The 27094-nt window shown below is 37.6% G+C and overlaps 1 protein-coding gene across 2 annotated transcripts in view; it reads left to right on the top strand.

Annotated features, from left to right (window-relative positions):
- Far2 (fatty acyl-CoA reductase 2) overlaps positions 1 to 27094 on the top strand; it is a 175242-nt gene that overhangs the window by 133156 nt on the left and 14992 nt on the right. For both annotated transcript variants that reach the window (XM_074083025.1, XM_074083026.1), the window contains exons 5-10: positions 3340 to 3517; positions 5227 to 5271; positions 6641 to 6759; positions 8435 to 8502; positions 22586 to 22757; positions 26354 to 26483. In XM_074083025.1, coding sequence (XP_073939126.1) covers positions 3340 to 3517; positions 5227 to 5271; positions 6641 to 6759; positions 8435 to 8502; positions 22586 to 22757; positions 26354 to 26483 — 712 coding nt within the window. The remainder of the gene's footprint in view (positions 1 to 3339; positions 3518 to 5226; positions 5272 to 6640; positions 6760 to 8434; positions 8503 to 22585; positions 22758 to 26353; positions 26484 to 27094) is intronic.

The raw sequence follows: 27094 nt of genomic DNA, 5'->3' as shown, positions 1-27094 counted from the left end.
GTGGTAGACTGCTTGCCTGGCATGTGTAAGGCCCTATGTTCAATTCCAGGTACCACAAAACAAAAAAGAAAAAAAAATCTTAGTTTCATCAGCTCACTTTGTTTTATCAAATAGCTGTAAGTGCGTTTATGAATATTCCTGTTTGTCCTTGTGATAACCTGAGAATTTAGGACAGATGCAATTACTGCCATTTTTTGTAAGTAAAAATGGAGGGAACTAAGTGTAGTAGAGGCATGCCATCTGCAGAATGTTCAGCCTCATGTACACTTGTGTTCTTAGGAATCTGTGAGTGAGACCAGTCTTTTCTAAGACAAGCTAACTTACTTGATTTTGTAAAGGCTCCAGGTGGCATCTTTTGCAGGCACACTAACACTAGTGACAGGCATGGATACTAACTGTATGACAGGACAGTCCCATTGATTGCTGGCTTCTGATGTTTTCTTAAAATGTATTTCTTTCCAGCTTTGTTGACATTAAGTTCTATTTCTTCTAAACTTGGTGTTGACACCTGTATGTTCTGTAGGTGAGAGAAAATGGCCTAGGTCAGTTAGTTCACTGTTGACCCCCCAAGCAAAATGAAGCCCTGCTAGTGCAATTGGCCCTCCACCTCTGTGGCTTCCTCCTCCTCAGGTTCAACCAACTGCTGGCCCAAAGCATTTGGGGGAAAAGGTTATACCTGTACTGAAAATGTGCAGATTTTTTTCTTGTCATTATCTCCTATGCAATGCAGTGTACCAAGTATTTAGATACCGTTTATGCTGCACTAGGTATCACAAGTAATCCAGCAAGTATGGTACTACATGCCTATAATCCTACCTGCTTCAGAGGCAGAGGTGGGAAGATCACAAGTTAGAGGTCAGCCCAGGGAAAGTTAGTCTCAAAAACAAAACAGATAGTTCAAGAAGAATTAATTTAGAATGTAACACATATGTACAGGAAAGCAATGCCAGTAAACTCCCTGTATAGTCTTCCTTATCTCAACTAGCAAAAACCCTTGGTCCTTCCTATTACTGCTTATATTCTCTCTTCAACAAAATTAGAGATAAGGGCAAAATAGTTTCTGCCTGGTTGGGGGGGTATGGGGGGAGAAGGAGGAGGTGGGTGGGTAAGGGAGGGGGCAGGGGAAAGGGGGAAAAATGACCCAAACATTATATGCACATATGAATAAAAGAAATAAAATAAAAAAAACAGAAAGCGTTAGAGGCATGGCTTAAGTGATAGAGTGCTTGCCTAGGAAGAATGAGGCCTGCGTTCAATTCCCAGTACTGAAAAAAAAGAAAGTAAACAGAAAGACACTCATAGGTTATATACCATTTTATATAAAAGACTTGAACATCTGTATATTTTGGTATCTTCAAGGATCCCAGAACCGATTCCTTCAGATACTGAGGAACACCTATATTATTATAAAGATGGAAGGACAGCTGCTTTATCCCACACATGCTTCCAACCCTCTGGTGGCCAAATAATCAAAATACCCTCTGTTTCCATATGTATGTGGACTTGTTTTCAGTTCTAGGAACTTCTTAAAGCCTTTCCCTATTCAGTCTAAACCAAAAGGCGTTTAGGTGTTGTCCAGAGTACATTCAGCTAATAGAAGTGCATAAAGAAGGATTAAAACATTACAGATGGTCTTTACATTCTACCTCAATATCAAATGAGATTCATTAATATTCAGAGTCATGATTCTGAATAAGTCTTAGCATCAAATACATTTTTTTTGCAGTACTGGAATTTGAACTCAGGGCCTTCACCTTGAGCCACTTCACCAGCCCTATTTTTGTGATTTTTTTTTTTTTTGAGATAGGGTTTCATCAATTATTTCTCTGGTCTGGCTTTGAACCTCAATCCTCCTGATCTCTTGCTCCTGAGTAGCTAGGATTACAGGTGTGAGCCACCTGCGCCTGGCTCAAATACATTTAAAAAAAATTCTTTTGTGGTACTGGGGTTTGAACTCAGGGCCTCACACTTGCTAGGTAGGTGCTCTACCACTTGAGCCACTCCATCAGCCCATCAAATATATTTTAAAGACTCAAACAATTTATCATAGGAACAAAGCACAAGTAGTTAAGATTTTCCATGATCAAAAATCTGGTTATGGTTTATGCTGTAAAGTAGAAATAAATATATCAAGAACATTAATGATAAAATTCACATGAACATATACTGGTAGCCTATTTTTATTTTTATTTTTTCATTTTTATTAGGATAAATTCATTGTATATGGGGGATTCTTGTGACAATTATAGATAGCCTTACATTTTACATTGATTAGATAGCCCCACCATCTCCCCCCATGAACCCCTCCCCACTCCACTTAAAGCAATTGTAAGATGCTTCATCATCTTCATATGTATATGAAGATGATATGTCAATCATGTTCCCTCACCTTCATCTCCATTCACACACTCCACCCTACCACAACTACCCCTCCCCACTGTACCTATTTCATGGTACTGGTAGCCTAATTTAAAAAAAATTTTTTTAACTGTATTATATCAAGAAGTTAACCAAATAGATCTGCTAAGGAAACATTACATATTTCATTGACAATAATTTTGTTACACTTTTAGAAAAATGTAGATAAAGTTGGAATGACGTGCTTCTGAAAAGATTAGGCTGAGGCTGTTGGTGACACAGTTACTCACAATGACTATCACCTCTTAAGTAGGAGTGTTCGATCACTGTGCTCTTAATGCTGTGTCAGAGTCCGGTAACCATGGCACTTGACAGACTTCAGAATTCACTGGAAATCTCTGGAAATAATTATCAAGCTATTATCTTAGATGCTAAACAGACCTTCAAAATACATCACACAGATTTGCTTTGTTTGTCGAAGCACTGAGTGAAATTTAAAATTAAATGCTGAGGTTTCAAGATCAGGGAACAAAGTTTTTAATGGACTACAGTGAATGAGGGGACTCTAGTGAAGCACTTTGGATAAGGGAACTTGAGGCATGAGCACAGAACCTGGCATGACTGGTGCTCAGAAAACGTGTGCAGTGTCTGTACTCATAACCTTGCTGAGGAAGAGGCAAAGACAATTAGAGGCTGTGTGTAATAAATAGTAGATTGCACATCTGTTGAGTTAATCTATTTATCTACCTGGTGGGAGTAGAATCTGATTAAGGTTGGGCTTGGTAGAAGGAAGTGGAAAGCCCAGTCATCATGGATGATTCACACAGGTACACATGCATCTTTTGTAACCAGGGATGATTCTGAATTACAGAACTCAAGCGTGAAGGTGAAACACTTGTTTGCTTGTCCATGTCTCACATTTTCTGTTTGGCCTATTGTGAAATGTATGTTGCTTAATGGCTTTTTTTTCTCTACCTTCAGGTGGTTAGATGATGCTATTGTTGATGAGATTACTCCCAAGCTAATCGGGGATCGGCCCAATACTTACACCTACACCAAGGCCTTGGGAGAGATGGTGGTGCACCAAGAGGGCAGAAACCTGAACATTGCTATCATCAGGCCCTCCATTGTGGGAGCAACCTGGCAGGAGCCTTTCCCAGTGAGCCCACACACTTGGATTTCTCACTTTGCTTCCAACTGTGGTCCCCCTAGCCTGATTTCTTTCTGATCCCCCTCCCCCTCTTGTGCTGCTGCTCCTGCTGCTTCCGCTTCCTCCTCCTTTTCCTCACGCTCCTGCTTCCTATTCTTTGGATTTATAGTTGAATGCAGCAAATCAAATGTTAATCCATTGTATTGTAGCAAAATTTTGTGTTTGGTTCAAGACTTACCCAGCATAAGGCTCCTTTGGGAGTTACTAGGACTGTCCTCGAGTTAAGTGGAGATCCTAAATAGCTCCTGACTAACTCTAGTCTCAATATTCCTAGGGAAGATAGTTTCACTACTTGGCTTACTCACTATGGTTCAGAGGAAGAACATTCTTCATCTCCAAATTGGTAGTATTGCAATTACCAGAAAAAACAGGAGTTACAAAGCTCATGATTTCATAGTTTAGGAATAATGTTTTACCTCTGGCTACTGCTATACCCTTTTGAAAAGTACTTTGAATTGTACCATCTTCCTCCAGGCAGCTCTGCAGCTTCACAGAGAGGTGCACTCACTCCACTTCACCACTGCAGTGCAAGTTTTTGAGTTGTCTCATCTGCAAATCTAAGCTAATGCATCTCTCTTTGGAGAGTTCATTAAATGAGAAAGTGCTTGAGTAGTGCTTAGTGCAGTGCCCGGTCCCTGGTGAAAGCACCAACAAATAAACAAATAACCCTTCATCTTCACCTCTCCTGTCTCTTCCCCCCTTACACACAAATATTTTGACGTTTATAGATAAAGAAACGGACATATTAAGGTCAACTAATTTGCTTGCTTATGGCTTAGAAAACAAACTCACAAAGACATTTCTACCTAACTGCTCCTAAGCATACTCTTTCCTCTAATATCTGCAGGAAGACTAACACACACACACACACACACACACACACACACACACACACATACACACACGAAAACATATGTGGGCTGAGCATGGTGGTGTATGCCTGTAATTCCAGCTGTTGGGAGGCTGAGGTAGGAGGATCATGAGTTCCAGGCCAGCCTGGGCTATATAATGAGACACTATCTCAAAAACTATATATATATATATATATATATATATATATACATATGTATATACACACATATATACATATATATATAACCAAATAAGGAATTTATATATCTAAAACAAACTATATATATATATATATAAACTATATATATATATATAAACTATATATATATATAAACTATATATATATATATATATAAACTATATATATATATATATATAAACTATATATATATATATATTTATACACAGGACTGCTTCCTACATATTTGTTTGAAATGTTTTCAGAGAGCTTAAAATCAGGCCTCTCATGGATAAAGATTATGTTTGATGAATTGGTTAGAAGGTCATGATTTTTAAACAAGGTCCAAATTACCTATAAGACAGTATAAAACAACAGGAAACCACCCATACCTTCTACTATGAAAATCAATGACAACAAAATTTCAATTATTTCATGGCCAAGTAAAGTGCAGAAAATGCCAGCACTCTTGCCTTTGGTCTTTGTTTTAGACATATTGAATTGGACCTCTTATTGCCTGAGGTCTGAGTACTCTTGTTCAAAGTGTATTAGGATTAGACTGCAGATGTTCCAAAGATACGGCACTGTTCTGAAATGTATAACCAACAGAGACCTTCTTTTTTTTTAGGGTTGGGTTGATAACCTAAATGGACCTAGTGGCATGATTATTGCGGTATGTATAACAAAATGCAGTGAGGAGCGGCAAAATTCTTAGTGGTGGCTTAAGCTTCATTGATCCCAAAGCTAAATGTTACTGCAGTAACAACTGAAGCAATTTTTCTCAATTTTATTGCTTGTAAAATAGAGGTAGGGTAAAATTACTCTGTTTCTGTGAGAATTTTTTATCAAAAACACAGAGGTAACGCGGTATCATCAAGTACTGATTGAGGAGTTTTATCTGGAAAATGTTTGAGCAGCAAGACTTTTCCTTTAGTTACCACAAGATGGGGCATTTCTTCCCTTTCTCTGTTTATTAATAGCTTCAATTAGTGCAGCAAATTGGGAATGCAGTAAAAATCTTATCCTCAAAGATTTCTAAATGTTTCATCTTAAAATATGCAAGAGTGTATGAGTATGTATAGATGAAAGGAGATAAATATCAATAACTAGATCTTAATGGATGCAAGAAAGAGAACTACAAATTGTGGCACACTTTTCAAACATAATTGCAGTGGTCTCCTCTCCCAGGCAGGTGCCTGGGGCACATCAAACTGACCCAGCTGAGCTGCCACTCACCGTCCAGACCACCATGAAACACAATTCCCCTCTTAGGATGAATAGCAGGAATCCAATTATCCAAATAAGTTTAAATCCTACTAGGAATCACGTTTTATACATGTGTCATACTCCATCATTATTCTTCACCAAACTAGGTCCAGCATGAATTAAAATGCAAATAGGAGACAGTGAATTATGACTTATCAAAGACAGTGACAATGAGTTTCCTTTTGACTTGGAATTTTTCTAGCATCTTTTCTTTCTGTTCCCTACCTGCCGTCAACTCATTTCTCTTTCCAGCTTCTTTGAGAATGACTCTCAGTATTTTACCATGGGCTCAGAATGTTTATCATTACATTGCAAACCTTCACATTTATTCAAATTTTCTAATATCCACACTCCCCCAGTTCTTATGTCCAGACAAGGGGGAGCCAGCTACAAGAAAAAAACAAGTATTAAAGGAGAAACGAGGGGGCCCTTAATTCTTAAAATGTTTTATGAGTTAATTTTTGAGATGTGAAAACTTATTATTGGTGTCTGTTAATTAACTTAGTACATTAATCTCTCACAAATTTGAGGAATTTTATCCCCTAACAGAACCGAGAGACCGCTAGTGGTTCATGGAAATGTTGGCTCTTGCAATGAACTTGATTGGGAAAGTTGGATAGACTGGGAGGTCAGGTTTAATGTAACAACCTACTGGGAAACAGATCAATGTTAGCCTTTCTTACTAACAGCACTAGTGCTACCTGTTCACTATATCCTTTAGCCCCTGCTGTTACTTAAGGCCTGGTTTAATATTTTATTCTCTTCTTCCTGTGCAGGCTGGGAAAGGATTTCTTCGGTCCTTAAGAGCTACTCCAATGGCTGTGGCAGATTTAATTCCGGTTGATACAGTTGTCAATCTCACCTTAGCAGCAGGATGGTACACAGCAGTTCATAGGTGTGGATGCTTAAATAGGATTTTTTTTTTATTATCATATTATTGTTATACTGGGGGTACATTGTGACATTTACCAAAGTACTTACTATATATCTTAAATTCACCCCTTCACTGTTCTCCTTTGTCTCCCCTCCCCCCATTAGAATAGTTTTAATAGGTCTCATTTTTCCGTTTTCATACATGTATGCATAATAATTCCATCACATTCGCCCTCCTACACCCTTTTCTTACAGCCTCTCCCTACACACTGGTACCAACCCCAGACAGGATCTATTACCTTCCCATCCCGTTTTAGAAAAAAAAGACATTTTTATTTAAGATAGCTATTCAAAGAGTTTCATTGTGACATTTCCATGTATACAGGTATTAATACCCAGATTGGTTCATCCTGTCCGTTTTTCTCCTTTCTACCTAAGTCGCCTTCTTATAGTGATATCAACAGACTTAAAAATTCTATATCCATTTTTGTATAGAAAGTACATCACCCATATTCACTTTCTTTACTTCCTTCTTTTACCCTCCTCCTCCCATTTGTGCCCGCCCCTTAGCGTGACCTGTTTTTCATTCTTGTCCTTCATCGTTTAGGTGTATGTTAGTTGGTCAGTGGGATTTATGCCTTGGCATTATACCTGTATATGCATTGTGCTTAAGTCAAGGTAACCCCCATCCACTACACTTTCTTGCCCTTTTTCTCCTATCCTGTGTTGCTTAAGAGTTTTCAGCATGTATCCTTGTGTCCTGCTCCTACACAGATGTGATGTATTTCCTTATTATTCACTATCTTTCTTTCCTTCTTTTCCTCCTCCCTTGGTCTCTTCTACCAATCCCACTTTTGGATGCATGCTCTGTATATATTCCTATGCATATATAATATTGTCAATCAGGCTTTAAAGATTCAATAGGAAGAATAATGAATGGCACATTTTCAAAATTTAGCCATTTCATCACAGAAGGCAACAAATGTCATCAGTTGTTTGTTTCAATATTTTATATACTTCCTAATATATCATCATGTGTGTTGAGTTTATATACTGCTTGGTATTTGGTTGATAATAAAGTAATATACACCTTTTAAATCACTTAACATGATATTCTTGTTGTCCAAAAAGCCTTTCTTTCTCCTCAACTATCTAAAAACCCAACTTCTTTTTTTAAGGCAAGTTAGATAAAAGCCAATGAAATGACAGTGTGTTTTATATTTTATTGAACTGCTTAGTTCCTAGTAAATGCCAAGAGTTCAGATCACCATGTGTAAAGAATTTTTCTAATACAAAGAAAAAATTGGTGGCTTGCACATTTGGCTCTGTTTGTAAGTGATAAGTAGAATTAAAATATTAAAATTTTCTTATGTGAACTCAGACATATGTGCTCCCTTAAACACATACACACACACACTTTTCTTCTTTTTCTATTTTTCATATTAACTAAATGAAAGATCAAAAACTGGAAGTATTTTGGCTAGCAGGAGGCTCAAGTGATAGAGCACTTTCCCAGTAAGTTCTAGGCCCTGAGTTCAAACCCCACCACTGCCAAAAAAAGAAGGAAGTGTTTTGTAAGTTGCTTTAGACATGAATTTTTAAAACTACTGTTTCATGCTTAATGTTATTTTCCCCTTATCTTTCCTTTATTAGTTCCCATCTTGTTGTGTTTATCTAACTTTTATTTCATCTTCCAGACCTAAATCAACATTAATCTACCACTGCACATCTGGTAATCTCAACCCCTGTAATTGGCTCAAAATGGGTAAGTGACTTGAGCGATGTACATTCATGACTGTTAGTGTTTGTCTCAGGAAAAAAGTAGACAAAGTGTGTTATAGAGTTTAGAATCCAATAGAGGAGAAAGACAAAAAAATAATAAGAGACAAAATACTTGCAAATTGTAAATATGTTATAATTAACTAGAGTGTGCTTTGATATAACACAGAAAGTATCAGTGGGACCCTATGCATATGTAAGAACTAAGAGATTGGCCATAGAGACTTTTAAACAACAATAAAACCAAGCAAAAGTTAGCAACTGCAAACATCCTAAGTGATATATCCTCCTCCCTGCTGGGATGGTTGCTCTCATGCATGCAAACCTTTCCCTTCTTGGTGCCTTGCTGAGGATGTGAAATGACGAGTGGCCATTTTTTTTTATTATACCGTTGTTATGGGGTCAGTGACGTTCTTCATTAATTTGAGCAGCTTGCCTCTCTTGACTATGCAGCAAGTATAACCTGGAAAATATCTTGTCGAAGTAATGAATCCTGCATATTTAGAAAACCAGCTGAACAATCTTGTACTCCTCTGTCAATGAAGGAGTAGATTTTCTTAGGGAAGTCTGAAATTTTAGATCATTTAGCTGTTGTTTAGGTATTATATGTAGTGAAAAAAAAATCAAATGTACTTAATTTGCTAGAATCTGCTTTCCAACTCAAAGCACTCTCTTGTGCCATTCTATTGGCACTTATTCTGCAGTAAAAGTGAAGCTGTCACCAAGTATTACCACGGTTCTTTAGGTCATATATCCGTTGTCTAGGTCACATGTCTAAATCATTCTAAACACATTTGATAGTCAAACCGAATCCCTTTTCCTCAGTAATAGAATTAAGATATCTAAGTTACCACCCATAAAAAAAAAAGAGTGTTAAGAGAAGCAAATCAGATATCTTAAGCTCTTACATAAAAGGTGCTGGTATAGACTCCATTTCTGAGGTTCAAACTCTTTTTTTAGCCGAAGATTCTCAGTATATGCTTTATGGAATCATAGAATAGCACAGTTAAATGTGATCTTAAAATAATCTAGGGTGCTTAAATTCATTTTCCATAAGAAGCCAAGAGAGAGTAAATGACCTCAAAATCATAAAGGGAGTGAGCTGTTCTCTGAAATAGAAGCAGAAGCCAGGACTTTTGCCTTTTTTCAGTGTGAATAGTTACTCTACTAGTAATTTGTAAAAGTAAATATGAGCCACTGGGCAAGAAAAAGAAAGGCAGATTTGGTCTTAGGCAGTGCCAGGATCTGCATCTTTAGTAAGCAGGCATTTGCATGCTTCTTTTTTTTTATTGTTTTATTATTCATATGTGCATACAATGCTTGGGTCATTTCTCCCCCCTGCCCCCACCCCCTCCCTTTCCACCCACTCCATGCTTCTTGATGCTCGGCTGCGAGAAACACTGTACCAGACAGTCTCAATTGGCTTGTCTATATTACGGGATGGATCTACGCCACATATAAAAACCCATGGAAATAAATTGTAAAATACAATGATGGCAGGGGTCAGGAAGGTATTTCAACTATCCTGTAGGGTGTCTCTGTCCCCGTGACATATCTCTATCACACAGAGAACACTAGCTCTGCACATTCCAGTGGCCAGCTGTGGTGCCAACCTGAGAGCACACAGCAGAGCGATCAGACACTGCAGCTCATTGTGTGACAGGGCTCAACTTGCAGAAAGTCTTTGCAAGAATGACAAACACCCCTGCTTCCGGTACCCCTCACCCCACAGTACACACTGCCAGCTGCTCACAGCCTTCTTTCTCCCCAGAGCATTGACTCTGTGTGAGAATCCTTTTGTGTTCAGACACTCTGTTACCAATTAATTTGAGTTGAAGTCAAGTCAAAACTCCTATCAGGGCTATCTGGAGTCATCAAATGCTTCCAATTAAACTCGCTAGCAATGCCATAGCAGGTTGAACATCGGTAACACCAGGCGGCATTGCAGAGAGTGGGTAGCAGCTGGGTGAATGAATATGGAACATCTCTCCCTTTAGTTGTTCCTGTTAATATCCTTCAAGAAAATTATTCGGTATTCAGCACAAAGGTCTTATACATGTTTTGTCAGATCTATCCATAGGGCCCAGGAAATTTATACATTTTTGCTACTCTAAATGATATCTTTTGTAAAAATATGTTCTCCAACGGTGATAGTGTATAGAAATACAACTCAGTTTTGCAAATTGACCTTATATTCAGCTTTCTTATTTAAACCTTTACAAGTTGATCACCCCAGCAAAGTTAGCTCCAAAATCTGATCCATATTGAGTGTGATATGGCACCACAAATCTGACAGTTCAGTGTTCACAAACATTGTTTCATAAACAAAGTTATTAAGAATATTATAGAAAATGACCATCAGGCTATGTGTATGAGGCAGATAGGAAACCTAAATGAATTCTGTGTTGACAATTGGGTCCTGGCTCCAAGCTTTCTCCTTATATATGTGTAATAGATACATAATGAGATAATGGATAATCTCTCCAAAATCTGAGGAAAATCCAAAACACCTCTGGTCCCAAGCATCCTGAATAATGGTATTAAACTAGCTTTGCCTTCAGTTTTCTTTTCTTTTCTTTTTGCATGCAATGGAAATTAATTTATTAGTAATGATGCATTTCCCAGCTGTCTGTGGGACAAAACAGGACAGTGGTTGCAGAGCTCTCATCAAGACTGGCATACGTATTTATGTGGCCCAGATAAATTATAGGGCCTGTTTTTTTCCTCTAAGACCTGATCTTCTTTTTTTTTTCCCAAGAATATATTTGTTGTACAGGGAGATTCGTTGTGACAAATCCGAATAGGCTTACATTGTACATCAGTTGGATTGGCCCTATCTGCTTTCAGTTTTCATGTAAACAATTATCTAATCTATAAAAATATCATATTATTCTTGTCCTTTGAACACCTGACTCTATTTTTCTTGAACTTCTAATACAATGCTGGAGAAAAATGGCAGTAATGGGTATTGTTACCTGGCTCCTATGTTATTTTACTTCATTTTATTTTATTTTTGGCAGTAGTAGAGCTGAATTCAGAGTCTTTCCCTTGCTAAGCAGATGTTCTATCACTTGCATCATGCTCGCAGCCCTTTTTTGCTTTATTACTTTTTGGATAGGGTCTTATGTTTTCACCTGGGGTTGACCTTGAATCAGGATACCCATACCTGTGCTTCCTGCAGAGCTGGGATTACAGGTTACACAATGCTGTGCCCAACATGTTCATTGAAATGTGAATCTTGCTAACATTTTTCCAGACTGGCCTCAAACCATGATCCTCCCCATCACTGCCTCCCAAGTACCTGGGGTTACAGGAATACAACACCCTGCCTTGCTTGTTCCTAATTTTAAATAGAAGACTTCAAATGTTTACCTCTGTTCAAATATGAAACCACCTGCCATTCCTAGGATAAACCCAACATGGTCACAGCATGTCATCTTTTCTATACTGTTAGATTCAGTTTGCTAATAATTTATTTGCGATTTTTACAGCTATTCTTGAGTAAAATAAAGTTCTACCTTTTTGTTTTCACACAGTTCTTGTCTAATTTTGGCTTTAGTACATCAATTTCAGAGAAAAAGATGAAGTATGCCCTCTCCTTCCTTTTTTCCCTTATTCTCTATGAGTGATTGTATAAGATCAAAGTAATCTCTTCCTTGACCGTTTGGTAAACTATCTATAAATTATCTGGATTTATAATTTTGCTGTGGGAAAATTCTTACTGCTTCAGTTTCTTTAAAAGTTCTAAGATTTTTGCAGGCATTTGGTGTCTGCTTGAATCGGCTTAAGTTTTATTTATCTCTTTTTCTAGGAATCTATTTTTTGTTTTAAAATGTATCCACATACAGTTGTTGATAACATCTCACATGTCCTAAACTGGACCTGTAGTTGTGTCTCTTTTTCCATTCATAATGTTTCTGAGTACATCTTCTCTTTTTTTCTCAGATAGTCTTTAATGTTTTTCTCTTTTTTTTAATTTTTATTGTTTTATTATTCATATGTGCATACAAGGCTTGGGTCATTTTTCCCCCCTGCCCCCACCCCCTCCCTTACCACCCACTCCACCCCCTCTCTTCCCCCCCCCCAGCCCCCTCAATACCCAGCAGAAACTATTTTGCCCTTATTTCTAATTTTGTTGTAGAGAGAGTATAAGCAATAATAGAAAGGAACAAGGTTTTTTGCTGGTTGAGATAAGGATAGCTATACAGGGAGTTGACTCACATTAATTTCCTGTGCGTGTGTGTTACCTTCTAGGTTAATTCTTTTTGATCTAACCTTTTCTCTAGTTCCTGATCCCCTTTTCCTATTGGCCTCAGTTGCTTTCAAGGTATCTGCTTTAGTTTCTCTGCATTAAGGGCAACAAATGCTAGCTAGTTTTTTAGGTGTCTTACCTATCCTCACCCCTCCCTTGTGTGCTCACGCTATTATCATGTGCTCAAAGTCCAATCCCATTGTTGTGTTTGCCCTTGATCTAATGCCAGGGGTCTGTGGATCTTGTTTATTTTTTCAAGAACCAACTTTTTGTTTCATTAATTCTTTGTATTTTTTTTTTTTTGGTTTTTATTTCGTTGATTTCAGCTCTTATTTTTATTATTTCTCTCCTATTTGTTTTGGGATTTGCTTGTTCTTGTTTTTCTAGGAGTTTGAGATGTATCATTAGGTCATTGATTTGGGATCTTTCAGTCTTTTTAATATATGCACTCATGGCTATAAACTTTCCTCAGAGGACTGCCTTTGCTGTGTCCCATAGGTTCTGGTACGTTGTGTTTTCATTTTCATTGACTTCAAGGAACTTTTTAAGTTCCTCGTTTATTTTATCAATGATCCATTGTTCATTAAGTAATGAGTTATTTAGTTTCCAGCTGTTTGCATTTTTTTGCTTTACTTTTGTTGTTGAGTTCCAGTTTTACTGCATTGTGATCAGATAGTATGCACAGTATAATATTGGTTTTCTTATGTTTGCTGAGGCTTGCTTTGTACCCTAGGAAACCTGGGGTTTCATTGAGAAAGTTCTTACCTATACCTACAAACTCCAGAGTATTTCCTACTCTTTCCTATATCAACTTTAGAGTTTGTGGTATGATATTAAGATCCTTGATCCATTTTGAGTTAATGTTGGTATAGGGTGATATACATGGATCTAGTTTCAGTTTTTTGCAGACTGCTAACCAGTTTTCCCAGCAGTTTATGTTTTTTTTTTTCATTTTTCTTTTATTATTCATATGTGCATACAAGGCTTGGTTCATTTCTCCCCCCTGCCCCCACCCCCTCCCTTACCACCCACTCCACCCCCTCCCGCTCCCCCCATTCAATACCCAGCAGAAACTATTTTGCCCTTATTTCTAATTTTGTTGTAGAGAGAGTATAAGCAATAATAGGAAGGAACAAGGGGTTTTGCTGGTTGAGATAAGGATAGCTATACAGGGCATTGACTCACATTGATTTCCTGTGCATGGGTGTTACCTTCTAGGTTAATTCTTTTTGATCTAACCTTTTCTCTAGTTCCTGGTCCCCTTTTCCTATTGGCCTCAGTTGCTTTTAAAGTATCTGCTTTAGTTTCTCTGTGTTAAGGGCAACAAATGCTAGCTAGTTTTTTAGGTGTCTTACCTATCCTCATCCCTCCCTTGTGTGCTCTCGCTTTTATCATGTGCTCATAGTCCAGTCCCCTTGTTGTGTTTGCCCTTGATCTAATGTCCACATATGAGGAAGAACATACGATTTTTGGTCTTTTGAGCCAGGCTAACCTCACTCAGAATGATGTTCTCCAATTCCATCCATTTACCAGCGAATGATAACATTTCGTTCTTCTTCATGGCTGCATAAAATTCCATTGTGTATAGATACCACATTTTCTTAATCCATTCGTCAGTGCTGGGGCATCTTGGCTGTTTCCATAACTTGGCTATTGTGAATAGTGCCGCAATAAACATGGATGTGCAGGTGCCTCTGGAGTAACAGTCTTTTGGGTATATCCCCAAGAGTGGTATTGCTGGATCAAATGGTAGATCGATGTCCAGCTTTTTAAGTAGCCTCCAAATTTTTTTCCAGAGTGGTTGTACCAGTCTACATTCCCACCAACAGTGTAAGAGGGTTCCTTTTTCCCCGCATCCTCGCCAACACCTGTTGTTGGTGGTATTGCTGATGATGGCTATTCTAACAGGGGTGAGGTGGAATCTTAGTGTGGTTTTAATTTGCATTTCCTTTATTGCTAGAGATGGTGAGCATTTTTTCATGTGTTTTCTGGCCATTTGAATTTCTTCTTTTGAGAAAGTTCTGTTTAGTTCACATGCCCATTTCTTTATTGGTTCATTTGTTTTGGGAGAATTTAGTTTTTTAAGTTCCCTGTATATTCTGGTTATCAGTCCTTTGTCTGATGTATAATTGGCAAATATTTTCTCCCACTCTGTGGGTGTTCTCTTCAGTTTAGAGACCATTTCTTTTGATGAACAGACGCTTTTTAGTTTTATAAGGTCCCATTTATCTATGCTATCTCTTAGTTGCTGTGCTGCTGGGGTTTCATTGAGAAAGTTCTTACCTATACCTACTAACTCCAGAGTATTTCCTACTCTTTCTTGTATCAACTTAAGAGTTTGGGGTCTGATATTAAGATCCTTGATCCATTTTGAGTTAATCTTGGTATAGGGTGATATACATGGATCTAGTTTCAGTTTTTTGCAGACTGCTAACCAGTTTTCCCAGCAGTTTTTGTTGAAGAGGCTGCTATTTCTCCATCGTATATTTTTAGCTCCTTTGTCCAAGATAAGTTGCTCATAGTTGTGTGGCTTCATATCTGGATCCTCTATTCTGTTCCACTGGTCTTCATGTCTGTTTTTGTGCCAGTACCATGCTGTTTTTATTGTTATTGCTTTGTAATATAGTTTGAAGTCAGGTATTGTGATACCTCCTGCATTGTTCTTTTGACTGAGTATTGCCTTGGCTATTCGTGGCCTCTTGTGTTTCCATATAAATTTCACAGTAGATTTTTCACTCTCTTTAATGAATGTCATTGGAATTTTGATGGGAATTGCATTAAACATGTAGATTACTTCAGGGAGTATCGACATTTTTACTATGTTGGTTCTACCAATCCATGAGCATGGGAGATCTCTCCACTTTCTATAGTCTTCCTCAATCTCTTTCTTCAGAAGTGTATAGTTTTCCTTGTAGAGGTCTTTCACATCTTTTGTTAGGTTTACACCTAGGTATTTGATTTTGTTTGAGGCTATTGTAAATGGAATTGTTTTCATACATTCTTTTTCCATTTGCTCATTGTTAGTGTATAGAAATGCTAATGATTTTTCTATGTTGATTTTATATCCTGCTACCTTGCTATAGCTATTGATGATGTCTAGAAGCTTCTGAGTAGAGTTTTTTGGGTCTTTAAGGTATAGGATCATGTCATCTGCAAATAGGGATATTTTGACAGTTTCTTTACCTATTTGTATTCCTTTTATTCCTTCTTCTTGCCTAATTGCTCTGGCTAGGAATTCCAGTACTATGTTGAATAGGAGTGGAGATAGTGGGCATCCTTGTCTGGTTCCTGATTTAAGAGGGAATGGTTTTAATTTTTCTCTGTTAAGTATAATGCTGGCTGTAGGTTTGTCATTTATAGCTTTTATAATGTTGAGGAACTTTCCTTCTATTCCTAGTTTTCTTAGAGCTTTTATCATGAAATGATGTTGGATCTTATCAAAGGCTTTTTCTGCATCTATTGAGATGATCAAGTGGTTTTTGTCTTTGCTTCTGTTAATGTGGTTTATTACGTTTATTGATTTTCGTATGTTGAACCACCCCTGCATCCCTGGGATGAAGCCTACCTGGTCGTGGTGAATAATCTTTTTGATGTGTTGCTGAATTCGATTTGCCATTATTTTGTTGAGGATTTTTGCATCAATGTTCATTAAGGAGATTGGCCTGTAGTTCTCCTTTTTTGAGGTGTCTTTGCCTGGTTTTGGGATAAGTGTAATACTGGCTTCATAAAATGTGTTTGGCAGTTTTCCTTCCCTTTCTATTTCATGGAACAGTTTAAGGAGGGTTGGTATCAGTTCTTCTTTAAAGGTCTGATAGAATTCAGCAGAGAATCCATCAGGTCCTGGACTTTTCTTTTTGGGGAGACTCTTGATTGCTGCTTCAATTTCATTTTGTGTTATAGGTCTATTCAGGTGATTAATTTCCTCTTGGTTCAGTTTTGGATGATCATATGTATCTAGAAATCTGTCCATTTCTTTTAGATTTTCAAATTTATTTGAATATAGGTTCTCAAAGTAGTCTCTGATGATTTCCTGGACTTCCATGGTGTTTGTTGTTATCTCCCCTTTTGCATTCCTCATTCTACTAATTTGGGTTTTTTCTCTCCTCATTTTAGTCAGGTTTGCCAGGGGTCTATCGATCTTGTTTATTTTTTCAAAGAACCAACTTTTTGTTTCATTAATTCTTTGTATGGTTTTTTTGGTTTCTATTTCGTTGATTTCAGCTCTTATTTTTATTATTTCTCTCCTTCTATTTGTTTTGGGATTTGCTTGTTCTTGTTTTTCTAGGAGTTTGAGATGTATCATTAGGTCATTGATTTGGGATCTTTCGATCTTTCTAATATATGCACTCATGGCTATAAACTTTCCTCTCAAGACTGCCTTAGCTGTGTCCCATAGGTTCTGGTAGGTTGTGTTTTCATTTTCATTGACTTCTAGGAACTTTTTAATTTCCTCTTTTATTGCATCAATGATCCATTCTTCATTAAGTAATGAGTTATTTAGTTTCCAGCTGTTTGCATGTTTTTTGTCTTTACTTTTGTTGTTGAGTTCTATTTTTACTGCATTGTGGTCAGATAGTATGCATGGTATTATTTCTATTTTCTTATATTTGCTGAGGCTTGCTTTGTGCCCTAGGATATGATCTATTTTGGAGAAGGTTCCATGGGCTCCAGCAGTTTTTGTTGAAGAGGCTGCTACTTCTCCATCATATATTTTTAGCTCCTTTGTCAAAGACAAGTTGGTTATAGTTGTGTGGCTTTATCTGGGTCCTCTACTCTGTTCCACTGGTCTTCATGTCTATTTTAGTGCCAGTACCATGCTGTTTTTTTCTTGTTATTGCTTTGTAATATAGTTTGAAGTCAGGTATCGTGATACCTCCTGCATTGTTCTTTTGACTGAGTATTGCCTTGGCTATTCATGGCCTCTTGTGTTTCCATATAAATTTCACAGTAGATTTTTCACTCTCTTTAATGAATGTCATTGGAATTTTGATGGGAATTGCATTAAACATGTAGATTACTTTTGGGAGTATCAACATTTTTACTATGTTGATTCTACCAATCCATGAGCATGGGAGATCTCTCCACTTTCTATAGTTTCCTCAATCTCTTTCTTCAGAGTTTATAGTTTTCCTTGTAGAGGTCATTCAAATCTTTTATTAGGTTTACACCTAGGTATTTGATTTTTTTTTTTGAGGCTATTGTAAATGGAATTGTTTTCATGTATTCTTTTTCAGTTTGCTCATTATTAGTGTATAGAAATGCTAATGATTTTTCTATGTTGATTTTATATCCAGTTACCTTGCTATAGCTATTGATGATGTCCTGAAGCTTCTGAGTAGAGTTTTTTGGGTCTTTAAGGTATAGGATCATGTCGTCTGCAAATAGGGATATTTTGACAGTTTCTTTACCTATTTGTATTCCTTTTATTCCTTCTTCTTGCCTAATTGCTCTGGCTAGGAATTCCAGTACTATGTTGAATAGGAGTGGAGATAGTGGGCAACCTTGTTTGTTTCCTGATTTTAGAGGGAATGGTTTCAGTTTTTCTCCATTAAGTATAATGCTGGCTGTAGGTTTGTCATATATAGCTTTTATAATGTTGAGGTACTTTCCTTCTATTCCTAGTTTTCTTAGAGCTTTATCATGAAATGGTGTTGGATCTTATCAAAGGCTTTTTCTGCATCTATGGAGATGATCAAGTGGTGTTTGTCTTTGCTTCTCTTAATGTGGTTTATTACGTTTATTGATTCTCGTAGGTTTAACCACCCCTGCATTCCTGGGATGAAGCCTACTTGGTCGTGGGGTGAATAATTTTTTTGATGCATTGTTGAATTCAGTTGGTCGTTATTTTGTTGAGGATTTTTGCATCAATGTTCATTAAGGAGATTGGCCTATAGTTCTCCTTTTTCGAGGTGTCTTTGCCTGGTTTGGGGATAAGTGTAATACTGGCTTCATAAAATGTGTTTGGCAGTTTTCCTTCCCTTTCTATTTCATGGAACAGTTTAAGGAGGGTTGGTATCAGTTCTTCTTTAAAGGTCTGATAGAATTCAGCAGAGAATCCATCAGGTCCTGGACTTTTCTTTTTGGGGAGACTCTTGATTGCTGCTTCAATTTCATTTTGTGTTATAGATCTATTCAGGTGATTAATTTCCTCTTGGTTCAGTTTTGGATGATCATATGTATCTAGAAATCTATCCATTTCTTTAAGATTTTCAAATTTATTTGAATATAGGTTCTCGAAGTAGTCTCTGATGATTTCCTGGACTTCCATGGTGTTTGTTGTTACCTCCCCTTTTGCATTCCTCATTCTACTAATTTGTGTTTTTTCTCTCCTCATTTTAGTCAGGTTTGCCAGTGGTCTGTCAATCTTGTTTATTTTTTCAAAGAACCAACTTTTTGTTTCATTAATTCTTTGTATTGCTTTTTTGGTTTCTATTTCGTTGATTTCGGCTCTTATTTTTATTATTTCTCTTCTTCTATTTGTTTTGGGATTTGCTTGTTCTTGTTTTTCTAGGAGTTTGAGATGTATCATTAGGTCATTGATTTGGGATCTTTCTGTCTTTTTAATATATGCACTCATGGCTATAAACTTTCCTCTCTGGCCAGGCCCAGCTCATTTATTTACAGTTCTGGGAGGGATTCCCCTCTCCCCCCTCTTCAGAGCTAAGGGAGCCCCACCCTCTTTGCTACGTGTTTTTATTGTTCTTATTGCTTATTACTCATTTTTTCTTTTTTCCCTGGGTGGGAGGTCGTTCTGTCCAGGTGGCTATGCTGATTTGGCCCAGGGTTGTCTGTGGAAGTACCGCGTACCATTTAGCTCACCTTGTGGTACGCGTCTTCCCAAGCTGTCTGGGCACAGGTGACTGGTGGTGGCCGGGGGTCCTCCTGGTTTCTCCGTTCAATGTGAAGTGGAGATGCTCTGCACAGGCTGGAGGTGTGGAGGGGTCAAAGTTTTGCCTCTTCTCGGTGGCCTTGCCTGCAAGGTGTGTCTCCAGCGTCTCTCCAAGATTTCACTTTAGGAGGCACGCTTTCTGTTTCCTCCTTCTGGCCACCATCTTGGAAAATCCCCAATGTTTTTTTTCAAAGAACCAGCTTCTGATTTTATTAATTCTTTACATTTCTCTTTTGCATCCTATTGAATTGATTTTTTTGTCTTATCTCATTCCTTTCCTCCTATTTTCTTTGAGTTGGTTCTTTTTTCCCCTTCTCTTTAACTTAGAAATAAGCTCATGCATATTCATCTTTTCTAAGGTTTTACATTTCCCTTACATGCTAATTTTGTTTTATCCCACACATTTTGCTGTCTAATCTTTTGTTATCATTCATTTCTAAGCATTTAATATTTCTCATTTCAGTTTCTTCCTTGAACTTTGGGTATGTAGAAGTGTGGCTTTTAATCTTTCAATTTTCCACATGTGCATGAGATCCTATTATCTTTCAAGTTAGAGATGCTAGCTTAGCAGTTAAGAGTTGGGTCTTTGAGGTCAAATACACCAGGATTCTAAATAATAGCTTGTTTAGTCATTCCTGTATCATTGTTCTTGGTGCTGGGTACAAGACACTAAACAGACAGAAATCCATCCCACCTGGTCATGCTGACACAGTTCTCACCATTTACTACACTCCACTATTTAGTAGTTGTATGAACTTGGGAGAATTACCCAAGTTGAAGATGGGTTTTCTCACATGTCATATGAGAATAATTATTCTGCTTCAGAGAGCTCCTGGGAGGACTTCCTGAGACAAAGTGCCTGAGGCAGTATTAATGCATAAGTGTGTCAGTAGACATTTGCTGCAGTCATTTGAACTGCTCTCAAAAGAAAGCCTTTCCTGATCCACACTCACCTCTCCTTACCCAAGTAACCCAAACAGTTAGGTGCTTCTTATGCATTCCTTCACAGTATGACACTCAGGCAAAGCATTATGGTCACCAATGGTCCACACCCCCTACTAGATGGCCTATTTTTTAAGGGTGAGGAATATATTACATATATACTTTTTATCCTAGTACCTAGTACAGTGCCTGTAAAGCATTAAATGATAAATAAATATTTTTGAAATGATAGAATACAGTCAAGATAGATGTAAGAAATAGAACATAATTGTTCATTGCTGAGACATTCAGTCAGTCAGTCAGACAGAAAATATATTTTGGGCAGTGATCATCTGCCAGCCACTTTTTAAGGTATGAGCAAAGACAACATTCTTCTCTTGTGGTTCTTACATTGAAGGATGGAGAAATGTACAGCAGCTATAGTTAAGTGCAGGAAGTCACCACGGCCACAGCAGAAGCAATGAAAGGGAGAGTGGTAGGAAATAGAGGAATGGGCCTGGGGAGTGAGGGTACAGGTACAGCAGAACATGTTAGAATGTGACAAGAACTTGGCTCTCCATCAAAATGAGAGGTGAATCCACTGAAGAGTTCTGAATAAAGAACTAATATACTCTGGGTCACACTTTAAGAGAATTGTCCTGTCTGCTATCTGGAGAGTAGTGGGCAAAGACCACTTAGGACACTATTGCAGCACTCCATGATACAGTGGTGGTTTGCATCAGAGTGATAGGAATAGAAAATGTGATTCTGGATATTCTTCAAAGAGAAGGCTGATAGATTCTTGTATTCAATTGTATGAGGGTTGTGCTGCCAGTCACTCATGCCTATAACCCTAGCTACTTGGGAGGCTAAGATCAGAAGGATTACAGTTTGAGGCTTCTCTGGGCAAATGGCCCCTGAGACCCCCATCTCCAAAATAATAAGAACAAAATGGACTGAAGGTGTGGCTCAAGTGGTAGAGTGCCTGCTTTGCAAGCTTAAAGCCCTGAGATCAAACTCTGGTCCCACAAAAAAAAATAGAAATAAAAAAAGTGCTACTTATTACATATCGATCTAGAAATGTTGAATAAGCACATGGATATATGGAAGACAATGCCAATGTAAATGTTGGAAACACCTCTACTGCAAACCATGCATAAACTTTTTCTTTTTTTCAAGTATATCTGCCTATATACCAGATGTCTCTTCTCTGTGTAGGGTCTGTCTACATTTTTCATATAGATTTCTAGGTGGTATCTTTTGAAGGAGGAAAATAATCATTTTGCCATAATAACTGATAACTTCATCGTAATTGAATAGTGAGCCAACGTACATTCTTCAAAAGAAATATACACAAATTAAAATTGAATTTAAATAGTTGTACATAATAATTTTAACTAAGCTTAATCTAAACAACAATATAAAAATGAAGAGATTATTATGAAAAAAATCCCTGGAGATTAGAGTGGAAAATTGAAGCAAAAATATTCCCAGCAAAGTAGAAATATCAAAGAAGTGGAAGATTGTGCTATTTAAAGTGAACCGATGCAAAGGAATCCTGCCTTTATACACTCTTACAGTAACTTTTATTAAGAAAGGTGAACCTTAAAAAACTTTCCAGACAGTTCTGCAAGCAATGACCCAACCAAGGCGAAACAGTTTGTAGCCTCTGTCTTGGGACTGTCAGAATAGTCTGGATAACTTTACAATTGAATGACCAATTTAAAACTCAGAACAGTGTTTTCCTTGTATTGACTAAAACTATTTCCCCAAGAATTTGTTTGAAAGTAAATGTTTCAAGGAAAAGGATCCAATTCTTAGCCTATTCACATTATTTGATTTTGCAATTGATCACTTGCTCAGCATAAAAATCTTCATGTTTTGCACAGAAACAGATTCTTAAGTACACAGCAAATCCTTAGTCTTTGTTATTTTGATCCATTGCAAATGCCTTCCACTACAGTTGGTTTCTATGCTCTGAGACTTAGCACTTTTTTTTTTCACCAGGATTATATGTCTTGGCAACCTTTGAAAAAGTCCCATTTGAGAAAGCTTTCAGGAGACCAAATGCTGACTTCACAACCAACATCCTCTCAAATCAGTACTGGAATGCAGTCAGCCACCTGGCTCCTGCCATCATCTACGACTTCTATCTGCGACTTACTGGAAGGAAGCCTAGGTGAGAAGCTGAGTCAATTGCTCTAAGAGTGTCATTTCATGGGTCCCAAAGTCAGCTGAAGATCAAAGGAGTTACTTAAAAGTCTCTCTCTCTTTCTATCTCTCTCTCTCTCTCTCTCTCTCTCTCTCTCTCACACACACACACACACACACACTTAGAAGAAAAAGCACGAATAGTGAGAAGCCACAAACCATGGCTACCTTAAAAGTCCTCCACCATTATAAAAGAAGTTAACATTAAGGAACGTGTTTGATAAATTCAGCAAATAGTCACCCACACAAAAGAAGAATAACTGAGACTGTCACTGGGATTTTCCCAAATGTTAGGTAATATGAAAAGATGAGCTATTGACAACAGCCTCACTTACTAAGCACTCGCTATGTGGTGCTCATGAGACTAAGGCTCATGCTTCATTCTCACAACGCAAGGGAGACACCCTCACTATCCCAGTTGTGCAAAAGAGGAAAGAGAAGCTAAGAGAAGAGTCTGAATATTCTCAAAGAAGTGACAGAAGAAGGATGTGGGGAAGCTGAGGCTCAAAGCCGATATTGTGCTGTGGGTTTACAGCCACCTAGAGAGGTGAATGAAGAAACCAGAGGGAACAGTGCATCAATGCTAAGGTAGCTCTGTGACCACCTGGGGATGTGACCTAAGTCATATCCTTTCATTTCTTCACCTCATTTGAATAAAGTTATATGTGTCAGAGGAATAGTCATTATTACAGTTCTCAAAGGCAGTATCTGTGATTAAGAACGAGACCATCCATAGCATTGTCACCTGTACCAGCCCCTTTATAAGGGAGAAAGTCTTTCTCAGAATGTTTAATTTTCATCCATATTAGCACAACAAAGTTGGACAATGTATCTTATCCTTATTTTTAGAAACCTCGGTTACAGCTACAGCTCAGTTTCTGTTGAAGTAAGAAAGGGACATTGTGACTATGAGGAAACTATTTGTATGGGTCTTGTTAAATATAGATGGAAACAAAGAAAAACCAAACATTGTAGGGAAAAATGCTAAAGCCTTCAAAATTAATTAGGGTTAAAAGGCAACCTGGATACAGAGCAAAGTTCAGTGAGAAAACTCAGCAGGAAGAGACAATAAAAATCCACTTGCATCATTCGTGAGAAATTTAACTACATTGGAAAATGAGTTGATTTGTTTTGTGATATGAACTACAGCAATAATCTTTATGGAAGAAAAAGCTAAAAAGTCCTTCTAAACCACTTCCCTCTGCAGGGGTGTATGTGTGTGTGTGTGTGTGAGAGAGAGAGAGAGAGAGAGAGAGAGAGAGAGAGAGAGAGAGAGAGAGATTCTATGCCTTTAAATATACTATATGGACATTAATAAATGTAGTTTTGCTTTGAGGTGGGAGTGAATGTGTATAGATAAACCCATCATACATATTTTTCAATTTTTTCACTAATTTTTCCATGAAAATCTAAGTTATTCTGCCCAGTGTTGTCTTTTTTTTTTCCTACTACAAGTAATGAGGCAACAGCCACCAGTGTGCATGCCATGCCCAGTGTCACCACATCTGGGGAGAATGCTGAGTGAGACTGTTGGATTGAAGGGGTGGGGGCTTTTGAATACTGGCTAGTTCCCCTAAAGACTCAATTTTCACCATCACAAGTGCATAATTAAGCAAAACAGTATGTATTTCTCACCTTCCTTAATACTGTGCAAAATTGATCTTTTGATTTGCCAAACTCCTAATAAGGAATTATATATTGTTATCTTGATTATCATTCTGATTGCTGGAGAGGCTGGACTTTCATTTGCTTATTGCATATTTAAGTTTTCTTCTCTGTGGGTTGCCTGCAAATGTTCATTGTCTATTTTTCCTTTGAGTTGACCTTATTTATTACGAGAATTTGTGTGTGTCTCTCCATGTATACATACTTCATTATTTTCTCCATCTTTTTAGTTTTGATAACAAACCTTTTTATAATACAAGCACAGATACGTATAATGTAGGACCTAAGAGGATGGAGTTTGGAGTCAGACTTATAGGGTCTAAATCCTAGTTTTACCAACTTATCCATATGGGCCTTTTTATCCTTTGTACTTTTTGCATTTTATGTATAAGAAGACCTTTTCTACATAAGAGTAACAAATATATTCTTTTTTTCTTACAAGCCCCATGAGGCTGTATAATCCTGTACATAAGTAACACTATACAACCATTATTTTAAAAAATAAAATAAATCTGTTGGAACCACATCAGTTGCATCAGACTTGGGAAATGGATGAAGATTTAGATAATAATAGCTAAGTGGAACTCTATTATAGTACCTGTATCAATGAGCATTGATATCTATCTCCAACCCCAGAAATTTCCCATGATGCAGTAAGGGAAGTGCCTCATGAGTCATTCAGTACGTGGGCATTAGAATTTAACCAGAAATAAGACCAAATCCTCAAAATAGCATCATAAGTGATTACTCAGTTGCTACAGTAATCACTACTACCAAGATCAGCTTAACTAAGATAAAAATGAAGTCCATATGCCAAAGGTGACTTGTAGCTAAAAGACCAAGTTTGGACCATTAACCTTGTTGAACACAATCTTTCTGTAAAATGACTACAGATAATATAAATCCTGACTGTCGCATAGTCATATTGTAAGGTTCAAATAAAAAGACACAGAAATTTATTTTTATAAATTGGTACAAGCTTGGGAAGTTTACAAAGAAGAGCTGATTCAAGTTCTGATCATGGGACTAAAATCTGTGATCCATCTTAAGTAATGGGACACTACCAGGTAGTGAGATTATACCAGCAGAGGTTTTCGAGAATGGTCAAAACTGGGTTGTGAAGCCGGGCTCTGGTGGCTCACACCTGTAATCCTATCTACTCAGAAGGCAGACATCAGGAGGATTGTGGTTTGAAGCCTCCCAGGCAAATAGCTGGTGAGACTCTACCTCGAAAAAACTCTTCACAAAAAAAGGCTGGTGGAGGGCTCAAGGTGTGGGCCCTGAGTTCAAACCTCAGTACTGAAAAAAAAAAAAAACTGGTCTGGAATTTTTGTCTTCACAGTATCTTAAGCTCATGATATCCATTCATTAAAAAAAAAAAAGCAGACAAATATCTACCTACAAGGTCATTAGAAAATTATAAGAGATAATATTTTTTAGAAGTATCAGTGCTGTGCCCAACAGAGCAGATTATCAACAATAATATCTTTTCTCCTTAAATCTGAATTAGAGTTGGCAACTGCTCTTAGCACCAAGTGCTATATAGTTAATGCTTCTGCCAAAAGTTACATACTATGACCTCAGCACTTATCCATTTAAAAAAATCCAAGAACATACAAAAAAAAAAGAAAGAATCTCTCTAACTGGGAACTTAGAATTCAAAAAATGAATATTTGCTCCTCCTCAGGAGATGATAGAAAAGAAGCAGAGGCATTTCCTTCTGTTTAACAGAGACTTGAGGTAGAAAAAGAGTGAGAATACTAATCAGGAATTGGGGTAATGAGAAGAGGAATTATTTTACATTTTATTCTAAATCATTAGCCATTCTTCCCTAGAGAGTGTCAGGGAAGCATCCATCTGGGTGCACTGATACTTGCTCCTACCTGATCTCTTCCTCAGGATGACAAAGCTCATGAACCGGCTTTTAAGAACCATCTCCATGCTGGAGTATTTCATCAACCGGAGTTGGGAATGGAGCACAGCCAATACAGAAATGCTCATGTCAGAGCTGAGTCCTGAAGACCAGAGAGTAAGTATGGAGAACTGACCCAACCTGCGGGACAATCTTACTCTGGAACCTAGAATTACTTGACCTGTAAAGCTGATGAAGGAAGTTTTGGTTATACAGAGAGATTTTGATGTTTTTGCTAAGAAAATTAGGCAATGCTATGAACAATCACAGGAAACAAATTTCATGTCAGTAAGAGACCTAATTTCATGGACTATGTTAGATTTTCTTTGCTGTTTTGCAGTTATGTTTCATCTACTGAGCTCAATCCTTTCCTCTCCCCTCAGTAGTTATCTTCTCTGTAAGCCCTCACTCAGTACCTCTGAGTACTCTTTTCCTATATACCTTGACTTCAAAGAAAAGTAATAATTTTATTGCTCAAAAACCCTTCTATCCATTATTCTTGACAAATCGAAGTTGTTCTGCCTAAGCTACAGCTCCTTCCTTCTTTTTAAATCCAGCCCCTCTGTCCCTACATTCTCCCACCTAAGACCCTGCTCAGTAATGCCCTCTCTAGAACTGCCAGTTGTACATCTGCCATGTTTCTCTTCATTTTTATTTCTTAAGACATATCATCACTGTGTTTGAAACAGAGTCATTTGTTTCTTTAGCTTTTAGCCAGTCACAGGGGT

This window comes from Castor canadensis, chromosome 8, assembly GCF_047511655.1.
Source record: "Castor canadensis chromosome 8, mCasCan1.hap1v2, whole genome shotgun sequence".
NCBI lineage: Eukaryota > Metazoa > Chordata > Mammalia > Rodentia > Castoridae > Castor > Castor canadensis.
This window is presented reverse-complemented; position numbering and strand designations above follow the sequence as displayed.